Genomic DNA, 11,683 nt, shown 5'->3' with positions numbered 1-11,683 from the left:
GTACATTACTTTAAAGATGTGAATACACTAAAATACTGTCTACAAGGTTTTATTCTGTGGAGATACTGCAAACATACAAAGATGTATATATATATACAATGTCTATATATATATATATATATATGAGAGACTGGGTGGAGGAAGAATAAGCGAAGATGGGCTGGAACTTTTTATTGCTTATACGTTTCGACCGACTCGGTCTTCTTCAGTAAGCTGTCTACAAACAGTTGGACCACATATTTATACATCCGAGGATGGGAACAAGGACAGGTCACCCCGCCGGCTGTCTGGGGATTCCCTTTCCCGTATCAAGCATACGTTTCCCAATTGTATTTATAATTAATCTACTTGTTGCCTCTGACAAACAAACAAAACCTTCCCTGTCATTGATGTTTTCATAATAATTAATGTAGGCAGCTTCAACAGTCTTCCTCATGTCTCTCCTTAATCCCGTGTGTAGAACCTCGACTCCATCCCAGTGGGGCAAATGTCCAGACCGGTCAGCATGTTGGACGAGTGAGTTAGAAGTCCTGTGTGACCTCAAGTCTCTTTTGTGCTCAGCTACGCGTTTCTCGACGCCTCGACCTGACTCACCGTAATATGAAGATGAGCAACTACCGCAAGGAATGCGATAGATGGTACTGAGGGCGCTTTGGGACAGTCCTTTTATATTCTTGGTCTTGACCATTTTTCCAATTTTGGAATTGGACGTCCTTGCTAGTTTTATCCCACTCTTCCACTGGGATGGAGTCGAGGTTCTACACACGGGATTAAGGAGAGACATGAGGAAGACTGTTGAAGCTGCCTACATTAATTATTATGAAAACATCAATGACAGGGAAGGTTTTGTTTGTTTGTCAGAGGCAACAAGTAGATTAATTATAAATACAATTGGGAAACGTATGCTTGATACGGGAAAGGGAATCCCCAGACAGCCGGCGGGGTGACCTGTCCTTGTTCCCATCCTCGGATGTATAAATATGTGGTCCAACTGTTTGTAGACAGCTTACTGAAGAAGACCGAGTCGGTCGAAACGTATAAGCAATAAAAAGTTCCAGCCCATCTTCGCTTATTCTTCCTCCACCCAGTCTCTCATCTGTCTAAACCATTCATCAAATATGTCGAGAGGTGGTGGAAGAGAGAAGATGTGGAAGGAATACTACAGACAGCGTCGGATCGCAAGTTACACACTCCGTGGACGGTTTCTTATGGACTGCCTAGAAGAACAGGTTCTCCCGGAATCAGCCCCAAGACAACTGAGAAGTGACAAACATCCTTTTACTGAAAGTGCAAGAGTTTACCTAGAGGAAGCATGCAAAAATCTTGAGGATAAAGTGAACGAGTTGCACCATGATATAGATAGTCTCGCGTTACCCGGCTGGTTATCGCGTAAGTTAGCCAAGGAATATACGGTTCAAAGTGTTAAGTTAAAGCGCGAACTAGCTCGTCTGTGTGAGGTCAGCGATTGGAACATAGTAGGACGTTTAGACCTGGTTCTAAACCTTTCAGACAGACGGTTATCCAGCACAGAAAAGCAAGTACTCTCACTAGGTTTAAAGTTTGACATCGGAGGTAACGGAAAAGGTTTCAATGAGTTCATAAACTGCAACTATAAGTGGAGGGATCGTGATGCGGATAAAGGTTTTACTCAAGGAGTGGTCGCTTGCTATAAAGCCTTAGCCCAATCTAACATTTGTGTCATTCCGAGGAGGTATAAGGAGGCGCTACACACACTAAGCCAGGACGATAGCATAATAATCTCTCAAGCTGATAAAGGTGGGGGTGTGATTGTTATGAATAAGAATGATTACTTAGATAAGATGCTAGATCTACTGAACGATCACACCACTTACGAAAGAAAACCGGATGGAAACGCGGACAACGAAGCAGAGAAGTTTAAGATCGAGGCCAGGAATATCCTACGAAAATCTGTCAAAGGTAAGAAATTGTTAGGCCTGTTGGAAGAGGCCCCGAGACCCCCCTTGATGCACGGCCTCCCAAAAGTTCATAAAACAGGAATACCTATGAGACCCATAACTTCAGGGATCGGGAGTGCTCCGCACAAGTTGGCCAAACGTCTAGCCAAACCACTCTCGGGAACCCTTGGATCTATAAGTGACGCTCATTTGAGGAATTCCTCTGACCTCATCCGCAGGCTGAACGATTTAGATTTCCATGGTAAGAAGTTAGCTAGTTATGATGTGAAGGCCTTATTCACAAATGTCGACGTGGAGGAGGCGTTAGTTGCCGCCAAGAGAGTCATAGACAGTCTTAGTAATGACGAATTACCAGTTCCCAGGAGTGATTATGTTAAACTTATATCCCTATGTGTAAAATTCGGTGTATTTACGTTCAATGGTAAGGAATATAAACAACACAGAGGTCTCGCCATGGGAAGTCCTCTTTCTGCGGTGCTAGCCTGTCTTTTTATGGAAACATTGGAGGAATACGAATATAGAAGGATCATGGGTAGAGGCACCACGTGGCTAAGGTATGTGGACGACGTTATTGTGATAGTGCCGGAGAATATCGACATTGGACATAAGCTAGGTAGACTCAATAGAGTCCATAAAGATATTCAATTCACTGTGGAGATGGAAGACGACCATAAGTTACCATTCCTTGACACGTTGGTGCACAGGAGGGATGAAGGAGTAAGATTCTCAGTGTACCGAAAACCTACCAACAGAGATGACTTTGTGCACTACTTCTCAGGACACAGCGAGCGAGTGAAGACCGGCGTGCTCATAGGCTTCTTCCTCAGAGCTTTTAGGATTTGCAGTGAGGAATTTTTAGAAGATGAATTAGCCTACATAACTAATGCCTTTAAGAAGTTAAAATATCCAGGGGGAATGATTAAAAAGCTGAAAGGAGTGGCTAGGAACATTTTCATGAGACCAAATGTCCAATCGTCCGAGGATAATAAGGTACAGTATATTTCGGTTCCTAACTCTAGAAAAACTGAAGGCATTGACAGATTTCTTGGGAAGAGTGGGATAAAACTAGCAAAGACGTCCAATTCCAAAATTGGAAAAATGGTCAAGACCAAGAATATAAAAGGACTGTCCCAAAGCGCCCTCAGTACCATCTATCGCATTCCTTGCGGTAGTTGCTCATCTTCATATTACGGTGAGTCAGGTCGAGGCGTCGAGAAACGCGTAGCTGAGCACAAAAGAGACTTGAGGTCACACAGGACTTCTAACTCACTCGTCCAACATGCTGACCGGTCTGGACATTTGCCCCACTGGGATGGAGTCGAGGTTCTACACACGGGATTAAGGAGAGACATGAGGAAGACTGTTGAAGCTGCCTACATTAATTATTATGAAAACATCAATGACAGGGAAGGTTTTGTTTGTTTGTCAGAGGCAACAAGTAGATTAATTATAAATACAATTGGGAAACGTATGCTTGATACGGGAAAGGGAATCCCCAGACAGCCGGCGGGGTGACCTGTCCTTGTTCCTATCCTCGGATGTATAAATATGTGGTCCAACTGTTTGTAGACAGCTTACTGAAGAAGACCGAGTCGGTCGAAACGTATAAGCAATAAAAAGTTCCAGCCCATCTTCGCTTATTCTTCCTCCACCCAGTCTCTCATCTGTCTAAACCATTCATCATATATATATATATATATATATATATATATATATATATATATATATATATATACATTGTGTGTGTGTGTGTTTACATAACTATTTACCCATGTCTGTGTGTGCGTGTTTCGTGCGTTCATGTGTGTATAAATGTACGTATTTTGCACATCTATACACACACACACACGCATAAAGGTGGGGTCGAATGGATGCCCTCGAAACATAATAGAAGTGAGTTAATGGGAGAGGAGACGAAGCATTGCTTGGGGGACGACGACGGGAAAGAGGGTTGGATTTGTAAAGAATGTTAAGAATAAGGGAAAACAAAATAAACCAAAAGAATAGACGGTAGAGAACAAAAGAGGAAGAGGGAGAATAGATGAATATGCGGAAGTGAAACGGAAGTAGAGGGCAAGTAGAGGAGGAGGAGGAGGCAGAAGAATAAAGGGAAGAGGAGGAGAGGAAGTATGAAAAGAATTAGGGGAGGGAAAGAAGAAGAAAGAATAGAATGGGGAGGATAAGACTTCCTCAATCTCGTCAATATCTGTCCTATTGTTTAATATTATCATTATTATTATTACCTCCTTAGCTTTTATAAGTTTCTTATTTGTCCATTTTTGCTCTAGACTGAATATGATCCCCCATGCTTCCCATAATGCATTTTTTTATTACCCATCACGTTTTTCACTATCGCTTCTCCTTTTCTTAGTACTATAAAAGACAACGAAGCTCAACAACTATAGTCACACCTTAACCATATCCAAAATGGGTTAACAAATACTTAGACATAATGTATACGTGTAGAAATTCCTTTTGTCTGTAAGTGTAACAGTATACATATATGTATAAATGCTGTTGGATCTTCGCTGTCTGTCATAGCAGTCTCAGTTTATTTTCCCATGCTGTCTTATTCTTCCTATATCTGCGATTTGATTATCGTTTTAGAATCAACTTGTTCATTGTTGTGAGCCTATTTCCAGCCTCTGTGGTCTTTAATACTTTTCTAAGTGTCCCTTTCTATTGACATTGTTATGATACCAACCGCTCTCCACCACGGCGAACATCAGAGCTGCGGTAGACCAGTGTCGCAATATATATATATATATATATATATATATATATGTATATATATATATATATACATATATATATATATATATATATATATATATGTATGTATGTATATGCTGGCCCCTAATCAATATGGTCGAGCTGAATACACTGATTTCAGACTTCATAACCACAACTATTCCAACGTACCAAAGAAACTCCACATGCCCTTCTCGTCATACATTAGCCGGCGGTTCCTCTGACAGGCCATGGTGCTGACACCAAAACTACAGGTCAAGACACCATCATTCTTTTTTACATTATTTTCAAATATCTTTATGTCTTCTTTTGCTATTTTTATTCTTCTTTCTTAGTTTTGTTATTTCTTTCAGTTAGTTTTCGAAAATTATTTTTACCGTATGAATCATTCTTGTTAACTTTTCATATCCGCATCTTAACTTCCTGTTTCGATTTTTTCCCAAAGAACCGTTAAATCTAGACTTATTTGCCCCATTTTTTCTAATATAACGTTCCCCTGACTCTGACCAATTTACCCATTCCTATCTAAATGAAAAATATAGATCCTTTTTCTGTTGTATTACCCTACGCAAAACCAAGAAAATCTAAATAAAATATTACGAAATAAAAAATAGTATATTTGTCGCCATCAGCCCTATTACTGACAACAGGTAATCGTGATTGGTGGACCCAAAATTCTATTTTTGATGACAAACATATATGTACCGTTTCCTTTCATCTCTCCCAGATTGGGAGTTTTCGCCCAAAAATTCTGAGATGTGAATACTTCCACTTACTCTTATATTTGGACTTCCACGATGATTAATCCTTGGTATCGCCGGAGGCACGTCGATTGACGCGTGCACGCGTTTGTGTGTACGTGTGTGTGTGTGTGTGTGTGTGTGTGTGTGTGTGTGTGTGTGTGTGTGTGTGTGTGTGTGTGTGTGTGTGTGTATGTTTGAGAGAGAGAGTGAGAGAAAGAGAGAGAGGCAAAGAGAAAGAGAGAGAGGCATAGAGAGAGGTATATATATATATATAGAGAGAGAGAGAGAGAGAGACAGAGAGAGAGAGAGAGAGGCAGGCAAAGAAAAAGAGAGGCAAAGAGAGAGGTGTAGAGAGAGAGAAATGCATAGAGAGAGAGAGAGACAAAGAGAGAGAGAGAGAGAAAACAGAAAAGAAGAGACCATAAAAGATGACATCTCAGAAAACCGTATTCCAAGAAGCGCCAGTGAAGAATGTAGAAAACATCCTCCTGAGCTAAGACTCGTTATTGGCCGCGAAAGCGCCATTTTGCGGTTTCAGACAGCTTGTCATCATCTTCACCTCCGCGGAGTGAAAGTAATTATCCTTTCCCTGTCTCCTTGACTCCTCCTCCTCCTCCTTCCCTCTCTCTCTCTCTCTCTCTCTCTCTCTCTCTCTCTCTCTCTCTCTCTCTCTCTCTCTCTCTCTCTCTCTCTCTCTCTCTGTCTGTCTCCGTCTCCTTCTCCCCCCTCTCTCTCTGTCTCTCTCCGTCTCCCTCTCCCCCCTTTCTCTCTCTCTCTCTCTCTCTCTCTCTCTCTCTCTCTCTCTCTCTCTCTCTCTCTCTCCCTCTCTCTTATTGTTTCTCTCTGTCTCTATCTCTATATCTCTCCTTCTCTCTATCTACATCTCTCTTTCCGTCTGTCTCTCTCTTTTTCTTTCTCCCTCTGTCTCTTTTTGTTTCTGTCTCCCGCTTTCTCTCTCTCTCTCTCTCTCTCTCTCTCTCTCTCTCTCTCTCTCTCTCTCTCTCTCTCTCTCTCTCTCTCTCTCTCTCTCTCTCTCTCTCTCTCTCTCTCCCTTTCCCTTTCTTTCTCTTTCTGTGATTACGGACGAAGCCGTTTCTAAAGAACATCGAATACGAAAACAATCTTCATCAAAGGCGGGCAGTTGGCGATGGGACGGGAGAGGAGAAGAGGCGATTTTTATTCATTCATTTGTTTATTTATTTATTTATTTATTTAATTATCTATTTTATTTATTTATTTAATCATCTATTTTATTTGTTCATTTATTTATTTATTTATTTATCTATTTACTTATTTATTTATTTATTTATTTATATTTATCTATTTATTTATTTACTTTTTTCTGAGTGGAATGTCACTCCCACGGGCTTTCTTTGAGCCCGTGCATCGGAAAGAGTATAAGATGACGACAACGACAACGATAATACAAAGACACTTCCTCACCTCGAAATCCTTGTTCTTCGTTCGGGCTGACGCCAGGCGATTGTTTTATTAAGTGAAATGGAATCTCTTAGCAAAGAAATTAATAAGTGCCATGTATCTGAGAGAAGGCAGAACGCTTACACCAGGAGTCGTTTAGCTGTGGTCATGACCCCCCCACTCCCCCACCCATTGCCACCTGTGTCCTTTGTGTTAGGACAGCCAGGTTTACTTTGGATGTGTTGATGCACTTAAAGGCGCGAATCGTATCCTTGGATCCCGTGATGTCTTCTTTGCTGAATATGATCGTCTGACGTTAGCCAGAACAAAATGAGTGAAGGCATCGTAGAGAAGATACTCGCTTAGGTACTCTGAAACCTCCTCTCAGCTGAATAAAATCGTCTGGCGGCAACTAGAAGGACACATCTTGAGAGCGTCATCTGATTGAATGCTATATTTTCACGTTTTTTTTTCTTCTCCTCCTCCTCCTCCTCCTCCTCCTCCTCCTCCTCCTCCTTCTCCTTCTCCCTCTTCTTGTTCTTGTTCTTGTTCTTGTACTTCTTACTCTTCTTTTTCCTCTTCTTCTTCAACCTACGAATGGCATCATATAGATAGCTAAAGAATGTAACTCCGCCTTATTTTATTTCATGAAATAATTTATTTACTATTTATTTATTCATTTATTTATTTATTTATTTATCTATTACCCACGAATGAAATCAAACAGTTGCAATATGTATATTATGTTACGCCAGGAGAGAAATGGGTTAGGGTTGTTATGGATGGGGAGATATCTGTGATACGGTGTCAACCTGTCCCCATGTGATGATTCTCTGACGGCGAACATTTCTTATTTTCGATTTATTTGATTTATTTACTTCCTGTTTGTGTATGTAATTGTTTTTTTAATAAATTTCATAATTCAATTTGTTTGTCTATTCTTTTATTAATACTCTCTTTTTTGTAAACATATATTCATAAAACTTTTTTGTGATAATCTATATATCAAACAATTCGCTTACTAATATGTCAGTTCATTTATTCATTCATTTGTTTATTCATATATTCATCACGAATGGTCATCATACCGAGAGAGAGAGAGAGAGAGAGAGAGAGAGAGAGAGAGAGAGAGAGAGAGAGAGAGAGAGGAGAGAGAGGGGAAGAGAGAGGAGAGAGAGGGGAAGAGAGACAAAAAAGAGAGAGAGAGAGAGAGAAAGAGGAGAGAGAGGGGAAGGTAGAGGAGACGGGGGAAGAGAGACAAAGAAAGAGAGAGAGAGAGAGAGGGGGGAAGGTAGAGGAGACGGGGGAAGAGAGACAAAGAGAGAAAGAGAGAGAGAGAGAGGAGAGAGAGAGGCGGGAGAAGAGAGAGAGAGAGAGAGAGAGAGAGAGAGAGAGACGGGAGAAGAGAGACAAAGAGAGAGAGAGAGAGAGAGAGCAGGAGACAGAGAGAGAGAGGGGGGGGCAGGGAGAGGCAAAGAAAGAGAGAGAAGGAAAGAGAGACAGAGAAAGGGAGAGACAGACAGACAAACAGAGAGAGAGAGAGAGAGAGAAAAGGGTCCGAGGGCTGTTCCCAGTGACTATGGGACTGCGGATTTGCCGTTGATGAAACTCGAGACAAAAGTCGTTGTTTTGTATATCAACAAGACCAAGATCCCTTTGTGGACCTGCCTTCCAACTTTGATCTCTTTGAGAACCAAGGCCAAGGTCACTCAAAGGTCACTGGACGAAAAAGGGAGTGAGGGGAGGAGGAGGAGGAGGAGGAGGAGAGGAGAGGGGAGGTGGTGGGATGGGAGATGGAGGGGAAGAGGAAAGTTGATGGAGAAGAAGTCGTGAGTTGAAAGAGAGGAGATGGATTGTTGGACAAGGTGCCATGTTAAGGTAGGGAAGGTGGGAAGAGGAGGAAAGGGGTAAGGGGAGGGAAGGAGGTAAGGGAAGAGAACAGGAGATGGAAGGGGAAAGGAAAGGAGAGGGAATGGGGAGGGAAAGGGAGAGAGGGGATTAGAAAGAGAAGGAAAGAGGAGAAGAGAGAAGAGGACCGCCAGAAAATGGAGGTGAAGGGAGGGAAGAAAAGAGGCGAGAAGAGAGAGAACATATGGGAGGGGTGGAGGATAGGAACGAAGGAGAGGAAAGAGGAGAGAGTAGAGAAGGAGGAAAGAGGAGAGTGGAAGGGAGAGTGGAGTGGTGTGCAGGGAAGGAAGAATAGAAGGGTCTTGGAAAATAAATTTGAGGGGAAGGGAAGGGGAGGGGAAGAAAGGAAGGGAAGAAAGATAGGTGGAGTGGAAAAAGGGAAGACGGGGGAAGGAAAAAGGAAAGTAGAAGATGAAAGGGAAGATGGAAATGGAGATGGCAAGGAAGGATGTCTTAAGAAGGGAGTGGAAGGGAGGACAAAGGAGGGGAGGAGATGAGGGATAAAGAGGTGGAATGCACGTTGCAAATGTAAAGCAATTAATGGAATATTTATTTATATCTTCCTCTCTCCCCCTCTCTCTCTCCCCCCCTCTCTCTGTCTATCTATCTATCTCGTCTTGTAAATATACATACAGGTATATATATATATATATATATATATATATATATATATATAATATTTATATGTATGTATATATATGTATACTGTATATATAATTATGTATATATATGTATATATACAGTATGATATATACATATGTATATATATGTAAATATATATGTGTATATATATATTACACACATATGTATATATGTACAGTATATATATGTATATATATAAATGTTTATATATATATGTATATATATGTATATATATGTATGTAGATATATATATATATATATATGTAAATATATATGTATATATATATATATATATATATATGTATATACATACATATATACATATATATATATATATATATATATATAGATATATGCATGTATGTATGTATGTATGTATGTTTGTATGTATGTATGTATGTATAGCTATTGCATATATTTTGCTTCGGACTCCGAAGAACAAATATCATTTCTTGATATATCGTAACATGAAATCGAACGTACTATTGATATTTTGGTAGAAATGGAATGCGAAGAAAATGTGTTGAAAGGAATAGAATCTGACCCAAGCTAAAAACGACACGTTGGAGTTGATGGGTTGACACCAATGTCAGCATTGACATCAGTGTCAACGCTGACGCCAGCGAGACCCTTTGCCACTTGCAGAGAGAGAGAGAGAGGGGGAGAGAGAGAGAGAGAGAGAGAGAGAGAGAGAGAGAGAGAGAGAGAGAGAGAGAGGGACTCCCCAGAATTGTCTTAGACCCCTTTAGAAGGGTGATGTTCCTTCCTTATTTGAATGGAATTGTATGGCGCCAGCCAGAATAGATTTTATTAAGAACTTCATCGTCCCAAACAAAAGGGGATTGAAACCCAGCCTCCTGTTGGGTAACACTTCCTCTTCTCCTTCTTCTTCTTCTTCTTCTTCTTCTTCTTCTTCTTCTTCTTCTTCTTCTTCTTCTTCTTCTTCTTCTTCTTCCTTTTCTTCCTCTTATTCTTCTTCTACTTCTTTCTTTTCTTCCTCTTCTTTTTCTTTTTCTTTTCCTTCTTCTTCCTCTTCCTTTTCTTCTGCTTCTTCTTTTTCTTCTTCTTCCTTTTCTTCTTCTTCTTCCCTTTCTTCTTCTTCTTCTTCTTTTTCTTCTTTTTCTTCTTCCTCCTTTTCTTCCTCTTCTTTTTCTTCCACTTCTCCTTCCTCTTTTCCTTCTTCTTCTTCTTCTTCTTCTTCTTCTTCTTCTTCTTCTTCTTCTTCCTTTTCTTCCTCTCCTTTTTCTTCTTCTGAGTGGGTAAAGAATAATGCAACTGATCCCAAATATCCTTCCCCGAACTATCTTAATATATTTTTTGTTGTTTTTTATTTAATATACCTCTATTTACAAAAGCTCTCAAACAATACATCTACATTGCATCAGTTTCGAACGTTGGCAGTGGTGCACTCAAAGCGCAGAAATTTGGAATCTAATGTCAAAAAAAGTGAAAGTCAGTTTTTCGAAAATATCTTTGTCGGAGGTCCCATTGCCATCAACATACCTATACGAAGAATGTACAGGAGTTTTTTTCACCTACACTATTTTCCTAGAATCTGAAATCCATAAAACATTTTGACCGTAAATAGTCCGCCATCTAAAGGTGTTATCGCACTGGGTTATTTTTCCTTCGACTTTTGAAACAGATTTGCAGCCCGCAGCCTTCGCGAAAGAATCTAGTGTGCTGGAGGAAATTAATTTTCCTCCAGCACATCAAATGACATTCTATGCACTTTTGTTGAAAAAACATAGTTTTCCATAATGATTTTACGGCTAAAAAATTTCTGGGGGTTAGCGTTGTACCACCGATTATTCGGAGGTCGGAGGAAATTGGCCCAGTGTGATAACCCTTGAATGAGGATATATATTAACTGTACCACCTTTTCCAGCTTCAGACGCCTGTGAATGTCAATTATCTGTAGCGTAGGTGTAAAAAATCCGCTTGACTAAACATTTACACACGAGACAGATTTCGGAGAAACTTAGGTCAAATGAGGTCATCTATACGTAATCTTGTGACTGCTAAGGTTCCCAGAATATATCTTGGATGTTGGTTACGTGTATGCAAATTCAACTTATCTACTCCTCATTTCCATATCCAATCACATCTTCGCATGTTGATGAGAGAATTTTGTTTTTACGTCGTTAACCAGATCTGGGGCCGATCACCAATAGTCTTGATAGATCCTTCTTGCAGTTGCGCTCTTTGATGGCTTAGGAATTGGCTTCTTTTCCACAGAAAAGAGGAATGGGAATAGTGGGTCCTTTTCTGTGAATGATATTT

At 40.4% G+C, this 11,683-nt stretch overlaps 1 protein-coding gene across 1 annotated transcript; it reads left to right on the top strand.

The window, feature by feature from the left end:
• The first annotated feature begins 1,145 nt into the window (after positions 1-1,145).
• On the top strand, positions 1,146-11,161 carry LOC143017568 (uncharacterized). Its single transcript, XM_076172356.1, has 2 exons — positions 1,146-2,115; positions 11,046-11,161. Exons 1-2 carry the CDS (start codon positions 1,146-1,148, stop codon positions 11,159-11,161), a joined length of 1,086 nt encoding a protein of 361 aa, XP_076028471.1.
• Positions 11,162-11,683: the final 522 nt, after the last annotated feature.

This window comes from Oratosquilla oratoria, chromosome 32 (assembly GCF_046742065.1).
Source record: "Oratosquilla oratoria isolate Oo_2021 chromosome 32, ASM4674206v1, whole genome shotgun sequence".
NCBI classification, from domain to species: Eukaryota; Metazoa; Arthropoda; class Malacostraca; order Stomatopoda; family Squillidae; genus Oratosquilla; species Oratosquilla oratoria.
Note: the sequence above shows the minus strand (reverse complement) of the source record. Positions and strands in the feature narration are given on the sequence as shown.

Bases quoted from the DNA above. Each gene is read 5' to 3' on its own strand.
- LOC143017568 (XM_076172356.1), top strand. From the start codon at position 1,146: ATGTGGAAGGAATACTACAGACAGCGTCGGATCGCAAGTTACACACTC. The intron at 2,116-11,045 runs GTGACGCTCATT...CTTTTGAAACAG, and splicing joins GGGAACCCTTGGATCTATAA to ATTTGCAGCCCGCAGCCTTC.